This window comes from Notothenia coriiceps, unplaced genomic scaffold, assembly GCF_000735185.1.
Source record: "Notothenia coriiceps isolate Sejong01 unplaced genomic scaffold, NC01 NC01_scaffold00002842, whole genome shotgun sequence".
Classification (NCBI taxonomy): Eukaryota; Metazoa; Chordata; class Actinopteri; order Perciformes; family Nototheniidae; genus Notothenia; species Notothenia coriiceps.
Window position 1 is genome coordinate 456,385 of NW_011335543.1, and position 18,780 is coordinate 475,164.

Genomic DNA, 18,780 nt, shown 5'->3' on the forward strand with positions numbered 1-18,780 from the left:
CCCAAAGTAAGCTTGGCTGGCTGGGCGCCAGGGCTGCCGAATAATCGATTTTGATCATGGTCAGTTTCTGGCAACCCTAGTGTTTTACGTGTTCGGTGTAATGACGTAAAACGGCCTCGACAACTTCTGTAGTCCTATTCAGCCACATGTTAACAACCGTCGTTTTTTCAGACACGTAAACTCTTCAAGAATCACCAATGGGGTCACTGCTGATGTATTTAATGTGGTAGAACAAAACGTGATCTGTCTCTTCAATTTGTGTCAAACACAGACCTTATTTCGAGCTATTTTCCAAAATCCTATGGAGAAATTGCATTGCTTTTTGTTGAAGGAACCGGAAGTGGTAAACATGCTAACTTACTTCCGGGTTTTAGGACGCGTCACTGCGGTTCTCTATTTCTGCTGACACATATCATTTCAATTTGACCTGTATTCCCCTTTGGATGGACAGTGTATTGCTGAGGTGGGACCGTAAACAACTTAGAACACATCACACATGGGACACACATTTGAACCCCTTTGACCTTTAGCTTGACTGTTATGTGGTCCAATTAATCAGCAAAGCATTTTAAAACAGGATATCAGTCGGTGAAATGTGTAACTTTTCTAGTAAATAGAACACAAAGACACGTTTTGCACCCTACTTGGTATTCATTTCTGTAATTGAAATGAGCTTGCCAAACTATCATCACTTCATTCAGCAGCACTTCTTGGTCCCCTCCTTTTCATAAGCAGTTCTGCTATGCTTTTACATTCAGTCTATCACTACCCTCTGCACGTAGTCACACACATTTAGTTAGCTGGTACCCTCCAACCCCTTCATCAGCTTCCCTCTGCCCTCCTACCACCGCCAACTGTACCCCCCCCCCCCTCAGGGCATGGCACCATATTCACACAGCAGACCCCCAGCTCTTTGATGAGTTCAGACAGCCTATGCAGCCGCTCTCACCATGCGCCCCCTCCACCTTCTATCACACTGCTTCTCTCCCCTCCCCCTCTCCCTCCCCCTGTCCCTCCCTCTGGGCCCTTGAGATGCTTCAGGGGCCACAGTTGACTCAGAATTTTCCATTGGCAACTTATCTGCACACAAACTTTCTTCTTCCCCGCTGAGGCAGAGCACTCACACGTACTGCCTTATGCACGTGCATGCACACTGTACTTGAAGCAGGCTAAAATGAATTTAGGAGAAGCTTTCCATCCAGCACTTAGATAAAAAACCTGGGCCTCACACTGCATAAATACACATAATCATCAGAAATGTGTTTACTCACAGAGAAGGAGTAAGACCAAATCATTTCCCCTGTACTCATTTGGATGTCAAAGTTATATATGTTTCTCGCTGTTTCCAAATGCTAGGATACATTGTTTCAAATAGCCAGGTCTTGGGGGCTTATCCGTTTCCCTCATTTTCACATCACAGCCATGAGACCCAGTGTGAAATGTGTAAATTGACCATCCCAGAGTAATTGCGAGGCCATCTCTTGTGCTCGTCCCAGTAAAACTCCTTCATTACCATTCATGAAATGCAGCCCTTTCCCCATGTGGAGAAATGCAAATGTTTAAGGGGTGGTGGAGGCAGTGGCGGTCTGCGAGGAGACCATTGTGCCCCGCTCAGGTTGGCCATGACTCTTATTTACTGTGGCAGAGACCCGTGTCCACTCATACAAGCGTGTACACACTCAGACGCACTGCGCAGCAAATGTTCTTTCTTTCCCCCCCCCCCCCCCCTCTCTCTCTCCGTCTCATACACAAATACAATATGACAAAGAGCAGGATGACGCTAGGAAATTGAGTTCCGAGTGAAAGTAACAAGGGCACTGGGGATACTTCAGCATTAGAGAGAATCAATTACTATTAAATCTAAAAGAGAAATTGCAGGTATGTGGTTGCTCGACACAAAGATTATACAGCATGAATGATGTTAGTGAAGGTGAGATTCTCCTTGTATTAGTATTACGAATTACAGAGACTGTGGGTGCCATGTACCTGCATATAATGAATTTAGCGAATAAGGCAAGCCGGTTAAGAAACTCTGAGGGAAAGCAACCTTGGAGATAAAGTTTTGATAAAGTAATGAGTGCTCCAGAGGCAGTAATGGATTATCAGCGAGGCCCTTGTTTTCATATCTAGCTAAAGACGTATTTAATGAGTATAAATACTGGTTCCAACTGCAACATGTGCATAATGTGGAATAAAGGGAAATCTGAGTTATCTTTAGTGTGGGGGTCCTGCTTGTGCAGCAGTTATGATTCAATTACAGTCATGGCTGCATGTGTATGGTGAGCAGCCTCGATTCCCCTGCAGCCACCGGGAATGTGCTGAAGTGATACAGCGAATGTTTCTTTACTGCAAGATAAACTACACATATTCCCCCAAGAAGAAAAACCTGCAGTGACACAAAAAGGACTTTATCTCCAAAGACACACTACATGTTCGCCCACTCTCCATATACGCTGGCCAAGAGAAGAGGAGGTGGCACAGTATAGAATACAGACTTGGGGAGAGATGGTATATATAGCTATAACCAGGGAGTACAGTAAATGGTAAATTCAAAGAGCTACCTCTCCACTACAGCAGTGGATAGGATTAAAGAGTTGAGCTGACAGCCAGTAAATTGGATTTTAGTCAAACCAGGAGAAGGAGGGGGCTCCGAACACAAATTGGAGGGGTACAACACTCACAACATATGCCAGAAATAAGAAATGTGCCATTTTTACGATAGACACTGGTGTGCTCTGACAGGAGACATCCTATTTGCAAAAAGGTGATTTCATAAAACGCAAGCGGAGGGAGAGCGAGCGAGTGGGATTCCTTGTTTCATTCCAGTGTTAGTAGTGAATGGTAATAGTTCTCCCGTGAATTCGCTGAATGTGAGTAATAAAACCAGCTTTTATTACCTTTTTGTATTCCCCCGTCAAGACACAAACATCATATTTGTACATGATTAGATTTGATTCAAGTCACTTTTCTTCCCTCGTCTTTAAAGCCGTGTCTCTCTGGGAAGACAGCCATTTTAGCTTGGTCTCTTCAGGTGGAGGAATACATGCTGTGTCGCAGGGAAGGAGAAGATGTAAAGGCCCTCCGCACTGTGCTCCTGTTGCCTGCCTAAAAACATACATTGGACTGAGTGTAAGATGGATAAATGAGAGGCGAGAAAAATGGTTTAACTTGGCACTAATAGTGACAATGTGTGGGAGGATGAGAGGGAGGATGATGGCTGTAAACTCACATTAGGAAACATCTCCCCCTGTTGGAGGGACTCGCGTTCAAACGGCTTCACAGCACACATGAGGAATGATGGGAACAGATTACTGCATCATTTAGCTGTGCTGAAAACTGCCTGCACGCAAACACACACGTCTATGACCTGGTTTAGCTGTACTATACTTGTGAGGACTCGCTCTGCACACACAACAAAGTGCCTCAGATGAAATAAACTATTCAAATCTTTCCGTGGAAATACGGCCTGCCAGCATGGGGGGTAACAAATGAGGCCCTTGAGCTTCAGTCTTCTGTCTTCAGTCTTGTTCTTCACCTCATTGACCTACTCTCTCTCTTATTGGTTCAACCTTTTTCACCCTCTCACTCTTTCCTTCTCTTTGTCTCTCTCTATCCTTTCTGCCTCTGTCCCCGGCTGGTTGTTCTATAAGGGGTCACATGTGACAGTGCGGAGAGTCAACGAGTCACAGAGCAGCGCTACAGAGATAATTGCCATGTGATAAAGAGGTGATTGCCTGCTGGCACCAGGGGAGAGTAATGCCATCAGGTTGCAATAAAAAAGCAGATGTCTGACACTAAATGAATGCTGCGGGAACCCGGGCAACTTTCTCTTTGCTCCCTTTCATCTCACGCGCGTCTCTTTTGTCCCCCTTGTTTCTCTCTGCCTTTTCTTCTCTCTTCCTTTCTTTTCAAGAGGAAGCAGAAAAGGTTGTGTCTGTGACGATGAAGACTCAGTTCGGCTCATTCTCCACCGGAGACATTTGCTATCTGCTGGCTGGTGCATAAATAAAGAAACGGGAATTGCTTTTGAATATAATGCCTTTTGAAATGATGAAGAAGAAGAAGGGGGAAAAAAGCATATACATATGAAAAGTAAAATGGAACGACTTTGAATATCTCTGTCAACATAACCACTCTGCTTACTGCTATTTATTTTCTTTTTATCAGAGCCAGTTTGTATTAACCACTGCGTTCCAACATAATGATATGCTTTGGTTTCCAATTTGCTGCATTTGAATTTGGAACGAAGCGTCAACGAATTCCAGAGTTGTTATCCATGACAATCTGACGGAAGGCATTAAGCATTGCATCATCTAAAATATGCATTGGGAGAGAGGCTGGTCTTTACTCCCACTCCATGTTTGCTCCATACAGGCTTGTAGCTTTTATAAGGCCACCAGGCCCACAACAAATAGACTGCAAGCCTATTAGAATTACCTCTAAGTCCTGAGTATCAGCGAGCAGAGCCAGATAAAAAGACCAAAAAACAGCGAGTGTTGAGACACTTTATTTATTCTGTAATACCAGCCCAGTTGGCCTGTTCATCCTGAAGTCTCACCCTGTTCACATCCTAATGGGGGGGCAGTCACAGCATCGCCAAAGCAAGGCAGCCACAGACCCTCTAGACCTCTTTGTTTGTTTCCGTGTCATTGCTTTTGTTTAGTTTCTTGTTCCTTTGCTGTCTGTTGCAGCTACGGCCCCTTAAAGGCTCAATTCATCTTATTTGGAAAGGAATGGATGATTCCCATTTGTCACAATGAAATTATGCAAATGACAAGAGGCGTTAATAGATAGCAGAGGCAAGGCATGTGGCTAATGGATGAGATGCCAGCGATGGGCATTCTGCAGCAGGACAGCCGCTTTCAGGCTACCTGACAGGGGCACTGAGGGGAAATAATTGGCTTTTCCGTTGCCGGGTCCCCATGCAAATACAAGCCGAGTGGCATTCTCTACCCACAGTGTCTCACAATATCGTCATTAGCATTAGCGCCAGTGGCAGAAGAGTTTGATTTCTGCTTATACGAGTCATTCTCAGGCCACGGCCATCAGCAGCTCCCCTGACACGCAGCCGCTAAGCAGCATTAACCAGATGCTGAGAGGTCGGTCCAGCTGTGTTTGTATTCCAACACCACACAAGTCTGCATCACTACATAGCCGGCAAAAGATTGTTGATTTGCTAGATAGACCCACTGGTTCGCAAGCTGCAAAAGCCATTGTACAATGATGGGTTTTCTTCTTAGGCATTCAGTTTATGGTTTGCAAAGTGAGAATTTAAGCTGAGTGCGGAAACTCAAGTAGAAAACTCAGTCGTTCTTCATGTCATTTTTTGTTTGTGTTTGTGTGTGAGTGCAGTGCAGGGCAGCGGTGCATGTGAGCATGAATAAACACACTGCGGGCTGCATTTGATGGAAAACATTTTCGGCTCTAACTTCTCACTTCATGCTAAGTAGTATGCAGAGTGAATGAAAGGCTATTGATTTATCTCTTCGTGGGATTGTCCAATGGTTGAAAATCGACCACCATTTAAATGTTCTGACTAACATACTGCGCTACTAACATGGTGTGGAATTTAAGTTTCTTGCTACAAACAATCAACAAATATTCTTTTAATAAATCAGGGTCTGGATTCAGTGACAAGTACATGATGTTGTTTTGGCAAATGTATGTCTCTAAAAAAAACCTATTCAACCAAAACTGCACCTTTTAATGAATTTCAAACTCTAAATGCATTATTTTTGAAAAATGCCCTAACATTTTGGGAAAGTAGCCCAGAGAAAGGCCTTGTGGTTTCTGACATAAATATGAAACAAAGCTAATTTGAAAGTCTGGGTGAATGTCAGGCTGCATGCAGCAATCATTACAAATACATCAGAAACATCAGAGATGAGGCCGGGAAAATGATAGAACATCAAGCATCTGCGGCAAACCTATTCAGCCAAAGTGAAGTGAAGGGAAGTTTGAAAATGAAATGAATAAGAAGTGCAACTCTTCTGCAAACTCTGCCTGTTCCCTGAGCAAGTATAATGTCCACATGTCAATGTCTTGATTTGTATGAGCCATAACCGACAGCTATTAAATCGTTTTTGCAGCTGGCGACAGGCTTCCTGCTGGGAGAATAGACAGATTCACTAAACATAGGTTGACAGGCTTCTTTTTTCTTCCCCTTCTTTTATTCCGCTCTACTTTCTCTGTACTTCCCATGCACTATCCATCCATCAACCTCAACATACATCCCTCCCTCTGTTCTACGCATTCTCTCTCCTCTCATGCTTCCCTTCTCCCATCTTTGTCCAACTCCTTCCCAACGTACTATATTTTTCCGTCTGTCCTCCCCTCACCTCTCTCGGAACCCCATTCTCCCCCCTGCTCTCTCCCAAACACCCACTCCACACCTCCTTCCCTCCCTCCGCCCACCTCTCCGTGTCCCTCTTCTTTAGCTCATGCAGCAGCAGGCAGCCATCATGGCAGCAAGCCACGGAGGTTACCTCACGCCCAGCATGGCCTTCCCCGCCACACAGATCCACCAGATGGGGGCGCTCAACATCAACAGCCTCCAACACAACCCCATGAACCCGATGTCGAGTGAGTTCCATCAAACACTGGGTGAGAACTTTTGTTTTATTCCCTTTGCTTCTGTGTGCTTGTGTATGTGGGTTTTGTGGATTGAGGGTGGGTTACTATTATTACGAGCGAGTTTCTTGTTTGCTTGTGTTAATGTCTTACTGTTAGTGTGTGTAAGTGTTGCGTGGGTGTATTTTTTTTGTTCATACCAGTAGGGTTCTTTTAGGTCAACTTGTCTGCAGGAATATTTGCATATGTGCATGTCTGTGTGTGTATGTGCGCGTGTGTATGTGTGCAGCGTGAGAATATAACTCGGACTGCAGCCAGGCCGAAAGGATGCCTGCCTGCTCACTGGTTTTTAGAAGTGATTTCACTGGAGAGCAAGAAAGACCAAGATGAGAAACAAAGTCAATCGGATTTGCATGTTTATGTACTCGCTGGATGCAGAAAGTATTTGGGTTAAGTAGCAGCAGAATAAGGAATCTCGATAAGTAAGTTTAAAGATAAGGCACTAATTTCCCCATAGATTTTTGACCTTGCGCTTTGAAGCCCTAGCGCATGATCTGCATGCAGTTGGTTTTGTTTTCCATAACAAACACCTCCTATGCCGATACATTACAGAGGAAAAGGAAGGACTTTGAAATACCTACCCACTGCATAACATTTGCTTATTCAGCAGTGCTTGGTTTTCCTTGAGACAGGGGAAACTTCAAGATTCTCCACTCAACAAAAGCACGAGCCGAAATAAATAATACAGTAACCAAGTCTTTGTTGTGCTCCGCTCACCTACTTTGTCAACACTGCAGTATTGAGTTTTTAAGGTGATGACTTTGGTTACTTTAAACCAATCAGTGAGTGAAAGAGAGAGGGAGTGGAACAAGGCCTTTCTTAGATTTTCTTTATAGCCATCATAGAAATCTTTACGACAAGCTTGCTGCACTATATCAAATTCTCTCTGCACTGTGTTCCTGTGGGGAAAGAAAACATTCTCTTAAGTCTGTATTGTGTTCTGTACTTTATTCACAGACTCAAAGAAAGGGCAGTTTTTGTTGTTCACACACTGTTTTTGTGCTTAACTTACTTCACAACAGTCAGTTGAATTCCAATAACCAGGACAGACAGCAGACCAGGAGTGGAAAGGCTACAGGACACCTATTAACCTTAAATCATTCATGCCAAATGAACCCATGTGCATAAAGTGAATTGTTGGAACATGCTGTGTGTGTACAGTACATCCACAATCATTTTCTACTTTGAGCAATATATCTAGAGAGGGGATCCATTTGTCAAATATTCACAGTGATGTTTTCAGTGCAAAGCGTGCACTTTTGTGCGGGGATAATCAATCAGAGACAGTGATTAAAAGTGGAGCTCAGTCTTGCCGGGAAGCCTCTTTTTTGATGGGCAAAGCACTGACAGTATGACAATTCAGATCTTTGTGTTCTGCATGCATACCTATATTTTGCAACACAATAGTGCTGATGAAAGATTGTGCAACTCTATTGCAAGGAACTCTGTCTCTCTCTGTGTGTGTGTGTGTGTGTGTGTGTGTGTGTGTGTGTGTGTGTGTGTGTGTGTGTGTGTGTGTGTGTGTGTGTGTGTGTGTGTGTGTGTGTGTGTGTGTGTGTGTGTGTGTGTGTGTGTGTGTGTGGGAGCCTTTGTCCGCCAGTCTAATTGCTTTGTGCTGTTTTGTGTCTCTTTTGTAGCCTCTCGAAAGACAAAATCAGTGCATTGCTGTAAAGAAAATATTGCTGAATTTGTGGGATATTCTCTTGAATCTAATAAGAAGGAACATTTCAGGAAATGCTGTATTCTGGAAAAGAAAAAAAAGCCAATAAAATGTATTGTTTGTTAGAGAAGTGAATGCCTCTAAGTCTATGAATCTGCTGTGTGAAGTGGTGCCATGTGTCTGCTTTTGGACGTGCTACTGTGTAAGCTACAGTTGGCTGATTACCTTTTATTATTGAAGGTAATATATTATTAATCCTTGAGAGAAGCATGGCTTTCGTGAATTCTCAAGGACCATCATAAATATGAAATGTTTTATTTCTACTTTCTCCATTCATTAATTTGAGTGTGGCTGCCAGCAGCTGCAGGATTGCTAGTGTAGCTCGCTGCTTTGGTTTACACAGCCATTGTCTCTCTCCATTTTCACACTTGTGGCTATGACTTATTTAGAGTTCAATGAAAGAATACATAACATTACTGGCAAGGCTGACTGTATAAGTAGGCCATAGTCTCACACTGGTGAGAGACAGAAGAATGTCTGCCCCGAGTCAGAGGAATAATTCATTGTTATATCAGAATCTGTTTTGAAGGTCTGGTAGCCGATGCCTGTCTGCTTCGACAGAGCTGTAATTTATACATTAAGTTGTCTCATCAACTAGATTAGAGCTCAAAACAAATCTTTAAATTTTGAGTTTGGAAAGTGTGTCAACTGTTTAAAAGCATAAACGGTAGAAAGGTAAAGTCATTGACAGATAGACTACCACCTTTATGGTAATTACCTACACGGCTCTGCATTAACACAAAGCTCCAATAGAAGCTTAACAGATGAAAAACCCTGCCTGATCATCTGTTAAATGTGTGACATTAATCTTGTATTTAAATGATCAGTATAACCTCTTGCCACATAAACAATCTTGTTTGTGACAGCAAGCGGAGTACAAAGAGACTCAGAGGTTAAGGGTGTTACTCTGAAAACAATGAGACATCCATTTGATCAACAGATGCAACGCATTTAAGCTCGATGGTGCATAAGCCGTTTGCCAGATGGCTCAGCTGATTAGAGCATGTATCCTTACAATGATGCATGATGATGCTTTTTGAAAATAATGTTCACCAGGTGCCGCTCCCTGAGCTCTGCAGAAGAAATACAAGTTAAACAAAGAAAGGGAGAGAGAGGCAACAGGAATAGAAAGGCAGGGAGATAAAGAGGTGGAGAGAAAGGGAGGAATGGAGAGAGCGGATCCTGCCGGGTGTGTGAAGAACACGTCGTGTCAAGGACGCTTTGTTAGGATGAGAGTGTGTCATCTAAGTCACTCTAATGTTCTGTTGCATGGGATGCACAGCCACATATCACACACGATATACTGCAGAGGCTCCACAGACAGACCGGAGGTGCCACAACATCCCTGCTGGATTTGAGCATGGTTACACCGTTGATGCAAAACACTTCCATGCTGACAGAAAACATGAAACTAATGAGCTGACAAAGTGGTCTTTCGACTGTGTGCACCTGTCTTCAGCGACGCATCGTACATATTCAACATACAGTGTATATTTCATGTTTAATTTAAATGATCGCCATAAGGTTAAAGTTAACCAGCCACAATGTGTGTATAAAGAAAATAAAAAACTCTTCATAATGGTTTCTCTAAGCTAATGAGAACGAATGAGACACACAGAGGTATCGCATCGTGGCTATTTGGAATAATAAGTTCAATTCCAGATGACCCCTGTGTCTTAATTGCGACCTTCAGCTTCCAGCTCCCTTTCATCTTTACTGCATTCACTGTATTAGCTCTTGTGAATACTGAATACTCTTTCCAAGAATACCTTTACAATCATTGCATCTGTAAGGGCAAAGATATCAACGTAGAGACGTGTACTTGCTCAAAGGGCCTTTGTCCCTCTAATCCAAAGGTACCCTCTTTCAGTTTGAATCAGGCGTATTGCATCAGAAATATAACACATCCCAGGAGCACAAGTGAACAGTTCTGTGAAAGCAAAATCCCTTCTCTCTGCTGGTGTGTGCGGGTATTTTTAGAGAGCACTGCCACAGTTCTTGGCCAGACAAAATCAGATGTGTGTGTAAGCAACAATCACCGAGCTTCACAAGCACTAGAGACTGCACTTGTGTGGGAATTGTATTTATTATATTGCCCTGGGGTAAATTTGATATTTAAAGGTGGGGTAGGTAATTCACTTCAGAAACACTTTTTGTTATATATTCCATGAAATGCTCTTAACATCCCGACAGCAATGAATACATTAAATGCTTTGACAATAAATACATACAAAAATGTCATCTGTGGAAGCCGTGGCGCTGTAAAAAGCACGACCAATCATTTTAGCCGGCCCGGCTAAAATAACTGGATGGCCTACCTGCCTGTCAGCCTTCCATCTGTGCACAAACTTATCTCGTGTCCTGATTGGTCATGTGCGCGTTTGTTTGTGTTGGAGGAGGGGCTCTGTAAGGAAGTCTGAAGGAAGGGGCAGATTTTAGCCTAGCGCACTCGAGCTGGTTTCTCCATCCTTACCTACCTGTAAGATGAAGAATACACATTTTCATATATTAAGGTTCAATATGTATATCTAGACAAATAAAGAAATCTCTGTATTTATTATGAAGATACCCGGTTATTTAAATATATTTTTTGGGGTTTGATGGAGACCAGTGGCTTTTATTTGTCTAAGACTTTACTCAGGGGGACTTTTTGACTTGGTGATTCAAGATTCAAGGCTTTTATTGTCATTTGTACATAGCTACAGTGTAGGTATGACTGTCACTACCCGATCTGCAGCTCTGCCCGATCTGCAGTGCGCATGTTCGAGATGGTCCGCCATATTGGACAACTCCGGACGGCAACCCAAGTAGGACACTTGACACAGAGATTTTTTGGCAAAGCTGAAAAATAAAGAGAGAGAGAGAGATGAGTTATTGTTATTACAACGTGACTTCACTATTATTTAACAACTCTTTTTATTGGGTTCTTTTATTTGGGGTTAAGTACATTGTCAGAATAAGTGAGACATGGATTTAACTTCTGTTAGACAGCTACTGTATATGCCATACATTTTCGCATACATTCACAGTAAATAATTATTTATTCAGTATGATAGCTGTCTAACAGAAGTTAAATACATTTCTCACTTATTCTGACAATGTACTTAACCCCAAATAAAAGAACCCAATAAAAAGAGTTGTTAAATAATAGTGAAGTCACGTTGTAATAACAATAACTCATCTCTCTCGAGTTTTATTTTTGAGCTTTGCCAAAAGCCACTGTGTCAAGTGTCCTACTTGGGTTGCCATCCGGAGTTGTCCAATATGGCGGACCATCTCGCACATGTCATGCGCACTGCAGATCGGGCAGAGCTGCAGATCGGGTAGTGACAGCGACAATGAAAATCTTAGGTCACAGGCTCAGGGTAAAAAGTGACTTTTGCCGTATAGGCAAGTGCTGCCTGCTAGTGGTTGGTTTGCATCTTGTACGAGACTTTTAAAGCAGGGAAAATGGATTGTGGCCACCAATATTTCTCAAGGGTTTATTCTATTCTATGAAATTGAGTTCAATGTTCTTTATGTTCAATTGAATTACAAATCTCCTCAAAGCTCCCATCTTCTGTCTGTCCAGATGAAGAGGATATTTTGGTGTTCGGAACATCACAATTTGCTATTAATGGTGACACCCAGAAAGAGTTCGTCTGTAAGCTCATCATCAAAGAACATCATGAACTTTGTGTTTTGATGATTTAAAGATAGTTTTTTGCTTCTCCAGCTATTTATTGATTCATTTGCTGAGGCTAGCTTCCACTCCAGCCTGCAGCCAAACACGTTAAGTTGCTAATCAGAGTGACGTCATGAGCATACAAGCACATTCTCACTAACACTCACAAGGTCATTAGTGGAGAAAGGAGATGTGAAACAGAAGGAAGATTGAATACACGAATAAAGGTACTAATCCTACTCTAGCCAAGCTGAAGTCCTTTATATTCGGATCTCAAACTCTAGAGTACAGATGGACTGCACGTTTGTTTAACATTGTTTCATAAAAACGTAAAGTATGAAGCCTTAAACTAAATCTGTAATATCTCTCATCTACGTCGCATAACGAAATAAGCAGACATCAAAGTAAAACATTAATCATCTGATCTGCGTCATCAGGACTGTGTGGGTGTGGGTGATTGACAGTTGCTTGGCAGCCCACCAACTGAATACAGATCTCTCACGGTAAATACCAACCAACCAAACAGAACATTTTATTTTTCTTACTCTTTGAGAAAATAGATTCAGGGCTTTAAGTGGAAAGACTCTTTACATTTTTCAATCAGTTGAGGAGGAAATTATAGGTTACAATCTTTCATTATCTAACACAAAACAGCAGGTACATTCACATCTCATTTGCTTCAGAAATATAAGGTATAGTATTCAAAGTCACATCGTTTTCTTGGTATACCAACCGAGATGCCCTTTTTCATATTCAGATATATTATTCAGACAGCAATTATTCTAAATGCATCACATTTTGAATCAGCTAGTTGAAAGCATCTGTTTTGAATGCTTATTACTTGCTCCAGCAAAAGACAGTCCTTGTGCCTGTAATGACTGCACTCTCCAGTATGGCTATAGCATTGCTCGTTGATTTGAATGTATCATTTGCATAATAAATGCTTCTGTCGCATTTGAAGACTTCTCTCGTGAAGCAATCGTGGCAAGGAGCAAATCAACAGTTTCCCCCTCTCTATGAAGCAGCCTGCACGAATATAAATGTAATTCTGCTTCCATAACATTTATATATTTGACACACATAGTGTTTTGCATTGCAGACCTCTTTCCTGCAGTAATAAGAGTGAGGAAGTGATAGTTAAGAGCTAGCTGTATAGAATATGTAATTCACGGTATGTCAGTGGGGAAACAACATGTCATTATTATAGGCCAAAACACACTGACATCCGCACTCTTGCGTGTGCATTGTAAACAGGCTATGAATACCATTTCCCACAATGCAAGAACTACGTGTCCACTGAGGTATAAAATGAAAATGTCTTGTTATTTTCTAGTTCAGGATAGTAGGAAATACGTCCCCATTTCAACTGAGGAGAACATCCTCGTGGCCGGCTCATGTTGGATATTGGGTCGTTTTGACAGTGAGGATAAAGATGATGACTAGGCTACATAAATGGCTTTCTCCTGTAATCATTGTTTTATTGGCCGTGGTGTTGCTTATTGTCTTTTTCTTATACCACAAACCCATTTTGTGATCCAATACATGTATATCCCAGCCACTGTAGTATTTGTGACTATTCCGGTAGTTTTTGTGGATAAATGTTTTAGAGCTTTGCCTCTCTGCAATATCAATGTTGTTTTTATTGCAGTTATGATTTTTATGCTTATTCCCTGCTGTGACATTTCCAGCCTGATAACCTGTCTGGACTCGGTGGCCTCAATCTGTTACTTTTATCATGTGGCCTACTTTACCGCAGATGTCATGTCCAACTGCTGACCCTTAGAACTTATGTAATTGCATGGAAGGGATCCACTCTACCACCCACTACTACCACTGCTACTGCGTATATCCCTACAACTGCTACACATACATAGAAGCGCGCTCCCACAGCACCGCTAAGCCTTGGAAAATGAATTTGCCTGATGATGGAGAGGGTGCATTATCTGGCGGTACAGTAAAGTGCGTGTGGCCCGAGCAGACTAGCTGTCTCTCGCCCTCAGAATAGGAGCAGCAGTCTCCTGGGCCCCGGTAGGAGAATGGGCTGAAGCTGCAGTCTAATTCATCACAGCTCCGCAGGAAACAAGCAATCGTGGGGAGGCTTAAAAAAAAAGAAAAAGGAAAACCAGTGCCAAAGACACAACAGCTCTCACTGGACCCGGGCAATTCCCCCGGTCACTGCAGTTGCTTGCCTGACTGTTAGACTCTTCATGACTTAAATGCTGAGGCAAGGAGAGGAGGGGGAGAAGGAGAGAAAGATAGTAGGTAGAGAAGAAGAAAAGCAATTATGTATGGATATGTAGATTATATTACTGAGTGGTGGGACGTTACAGCGTGTGATGTACAGCATATTTACCGTAGCATTAGCATAAATCACTATGTATGTGTATACGGGATGTGATTGTTTACCCTATGTGGACCACCTCTCAAAGGGGGTTCTTCACTCTGGCTCCAGATTGAGGTGATATGGCCTGCTGGAGGGTTTCCGTGACAACCTGGGCTTTCTGTCCAATCAGGACTAGGGTTTCCAGATTGAGAGGTGGTCCTCAGGGGAGCTGTACTTCAACCAGCTTGGATGCTTTGCCACGGAGCAGCCCTTTTAGAGAGACCATCACACAGTGAGATTCTGCTCAAAATGGGTACTTTGATGTTCCTGGCATAATTGGAAACACTTTCCAAAGGACCCTCTCCTTTTAAAATTCATTGAAAGCGAGAGGACAGGGAGCATCCAATTTCAATTCCGCTCATGAACCATCCTGCAGCTGCCTTTCAGGCGTGTACCATATATGTTATGACCCGCCCATTTGTCAAACTGCCAACTGTTGTTATTTTGTCTTGTTTTATGATGAGCAAAAGTAGGAGACATCTTTGTGTTTTTGCCACCTGCTCATTCAAGCAAATCATCTCCCTCTGTAATCTCCTTCTAGTCAGTCCAGATCCCTTTTCCTTTTTTTTACTCCAGAAGTTGCATCGTGGTTTCATCATCCTGAGCATAGGAGCCAGCAGGGTATCGTACAAACACTTCGGGCAGGCTCATTTTTCATAGGTTGACTTCCCAGCTCTCCTGCAGGAGGTGTCACGACAAATGGCTGATATGTGTCACACTTGCGACAGATCCGTGTCCTTGCATTAGAGAGGAGATGTAGTGCTTTGTGTGTTTTTGTGAGTGTGTGTGTGTGAATATATATCTGCTGGTCCTGGGGTGTGTTTACTATCTCTATGCAATAGGAAAGCATGTCTATGTGTAGACTTACACTGAAAAAACTGAAATGTTGACTTAAATTAAATGTATTGTGTAAGCAGATTTCACATAACTTAATATTATTGCTAAACCTAATACAGTTATGTGACATCTGTTGACATAATACACGTATTGAAAGGCAATATTTGTTTTACTGTAACGACGTCTTAAAGGTCACCTATTATGCAAAATCCACTTTTCCATCACCATGTGTCCCCTCTGTGTAAAGAGATTCTGAACGTTTCAGGAAAAAAGATTCTCTCTCTTTTTGTCCTGATCCATTTATATAAAAACCTGTCTGAAAATGAGCTGATCCAATTTTGGCCACTTTATGATGTCATAACGAATTTCTTTTGGCTTGTGTAACCATTAGCCAATCACCAACCAAGGTAACCCCCCCCCCCCCCCCTATTACCGGAATCTCCTCCTAGAGCACCATTGCGTTCTTTTTAACCAAATATCTCTCAGAGGGGCGTGGGGAGGGGCTCCTTATTTTCATCTAAAGTAACAGACAGAGAATCAGCACTTTTGAAACAGGGGAGAGGGGATTATGGGTAATGCTGCAATGCAGGATATGTTTGGTCTTTGGAGCCGAACACTTCAGAGACATGTTTGTATATATCTGAGACATATAATATATATTTATGAAAAACAGTATAATAGGAGACCTTTAATATTATTGCTAAACCTAATACAGTTATGTGACATCTGTTGACATAATACATTTATTTAAAGTCAATGTTTTGTTTACTGTACCTACGTCTTAATACCTTATAACTGTTCTGTAGTATCATTGTAGAGCTATATAGACAGAGCCTCTAACTGTAAACCTTTCCCCCCCGCAGGCCTCAGCTCTCCACCAGCCAACATCACCACCTCCGTGCCCAGCCTTGTCTCGCCCCTCGTCAACGGGTTCACCGGGATCCCCCATCAGCCCAACGGACACCCCGCTGTGGAGGCTATGTACACCAACGGCCTGCCGCCATACTCCACCCAGAGCCCCTCCGCTGCTGACACCCTCCAGCAAGCATTCACTGGAGTACAGCAATACACAGGTGTGAGACAGCTTTGTTTACTGTGCTGTCATAAATGCTAAATGTGTAGCAGCTACGGGACGATTACTGCAGGCTGAGTACTGTATGAATAAGGCTATATGTATTCTCACAGTGTAGGACAGCGACATGACAGAGCCTTTGATTACACATGTTATGCTTGTGTGATCGACCTTAAGCATCTTTGACATCGTTCTCTCTTTCTTTTGTACTCTTTCCTCTCCCTCCTCTCTCTCTGCAGCAATCTACCCCACCACCACGCTGACTCCCATTGGCCAGACACTGCCCCATCAAGCCCAGGTCATCCAGCAGCAGCAGCAGCAGCAGCAGAGAGAAGGTGAGGGTGAGAGAACATTATTTCTTTTTTTACACTTCACACATCTCATCCCGTGTAATAGACATAGAAAGAAGATGAGAATGAGAAACCAATATTACTTTAGAAATGTACACACCTCATTCAGTGTAACACACACATAAAGACTGAGGGTGAGAGAAGAATATGACTTTAACACTGATCACCTCTCATTCTTTTTAATGGATTAATATAGTTGGACAGCTGAGAGAACAGTGAAAGTGATTGCAGCTCATATCAAATACATGCAAAAATGATGAGATTAAAGAACAAAGTTAATCCCACTATAATGTGCAATATGTCTTAAAATAGGTTACATATGATCGACTTAGGCCCACGCTTCTTTTATAAGTAATAATTAAAGCTTATATGATAAAAATCTGCAAGCAAGATGGAAAAATGTAATTAATGTAGATTTGCTTGAAGATAAAGGAACTCGCCACACAATGTGATGGTTTCCACTCACACCTACTGCAGGTCTTCACATTAATAATGTATTCATGTTGCATTGACCTTGTGTAATCTGCATTGAATTAGTAATAGTCATTTTAGTATTTCATATGTCTGTGTGTTTTCAAAATTTGAAATACATTTTAAGACAGAAGGTGTGAAAGTATGATTGAAACCATCAGTTCAACACATTGTTTACATGATAATTTACTTTAAAAAAAATATTTGATTGATCAGATGGTATTTCTTTGGCGGCACATTCATCCCACTGCAGATAGTTGCCAGTGGAAACATGTAATTTGTTATCTTGATTTAGTCTGTATTTATATTTAATCAGAAAAGTTTGTACAACATAAATAGAAATGTTAAATAAATTCCCATCCATTCAGTATCAGCAAATCAATGCAAAAACTTTTCAAATTATTTTTATGTGTTTAGGAACAGCTATGTTTTATCGCTGATAATGTCACAGACGTCGTGACAATCTATTTCCACTTATCTTAATTTAGTCGACACGAGAGACAGCATAGATCAAAAAGACAAATTCACAGCAGTCACTCTCTGTTCCTCACCCATTAAATTGCAAATAATTTATCAACCAAAATAATAATAATAATAATGATGTTACATGTTGCCTTTGGTCTCTGTAATCTCTCTCTCTCTCTCTCTCTCTCTCTCTCTCTCTCTCTCTGCTCAGGTCCGGAGGGCTGCAACCTGTTCATCTACCACCTGCCACAGGAGTTTGGAGACAATGAACTCATGCAGATGTTTATGCCTTTCGGCTCCGTCATCTCCTCCAAGGTCTTCATGGACCGGGCCACCAACCAGAGCAAGTGCTTCGGTGAGTTTCTCCATGCCCCCCTCACACACTGATATCAAGTGGGTAAGAATCATGGACTTTAGCTCTTTCTGCACACTTTGACAGACTTTTCCTTAGATATAATATGATAATATGGGGTTGTAGGTATTAACCACTGACATAAACATGCAATAATGGCCTCTCCTAAAGAAGTAGAGAGCAATACAGGAGGGAATAACCGAGCCACATATTTGCATAAATACACTCAAGGGAAATGTTTAATGGATGTTTTCAGGAGTTGGACACAGAAACAAGCTCTGGTGCAAAACCAAATGTATTTTTGCAGTCTGACATTTTATATATTATTTTCCAATTATTCAGATGTTTTTGGGTGAAGTTATGTTTTTTTATTCACAGGGAGTTTTTATTTTCGTACTGCACCCCAAACCATTTTTTAAACAAATATTTGTTTCGATGCTTGACTCTGATGATGTTTGACAGCCCCTCAGACAGAGAGGAGTGAAGGATCTTACCACTGCCTGCCTGCCTGACTGACTGACCTGAATTTGCATCTTGATGACTGTTGTGTTTTGGCATCAGTGCTGCAGAAAATGTGCTGAATACATTGTAGCCAAACTAGCCATGATGCAGTCGATCAGAGCCCATGTCCTTGTTTCCGTTGGCAGCTGTGTGACCTGAAAACCTTGAGGTGCTGTATCAGCATCCACATCACCGTTCTGTAACCCCAATATCTGTCAATACCCTCACCGCTGAGGCTGATTCACACACCTCCACGCCTCCCGTCCCATTTAGCCCTGTCAGCCAACACACTCCAACAAGCCCCAGGGCTTATAACAACTTTGAGGAGACAGGCG

General features: G+C 42.2%; 1 protein-coding gene across 5 annotated transcripts in view; it reads left to right on the forward strand.

Annotated features, from left to right (window-relative positions):
- The window catches only part of celf5a (cugbp, Elav-like family member 5a), a 196,581-nt gene that overhangs the window by 175,406 nt on the left and 2,395 nt on the right, over positions 1–18,780 (forward strand). For 2 of the 5 annotated variants that reach the window (XM_010765965.1, XM_010765968.1), the window contains exons 7-10: positions 6,438–6,603; positions 16,098–16,307; positions 16,546–16,647; positions 17,804–17,947. In XM_010765965.1, the coding sequence (XP_010764267.1) occupies positions 6,438–6,603; positions 16,098–16,307; positions 16,546–16,647; positions 17,804–17,947 (622 nt within the window). The remainder of the gene's footprint in view (positions 1–6,437; positions 6,604–16,097; positions 16,308–16,545; positions 16,648–17,803; positions 17,948–18,780) is intronic. The other 3 variants (XM_010765966.1, XM_010765969.1, XM_010765967.1) reach the window with 2 other exon arrangements.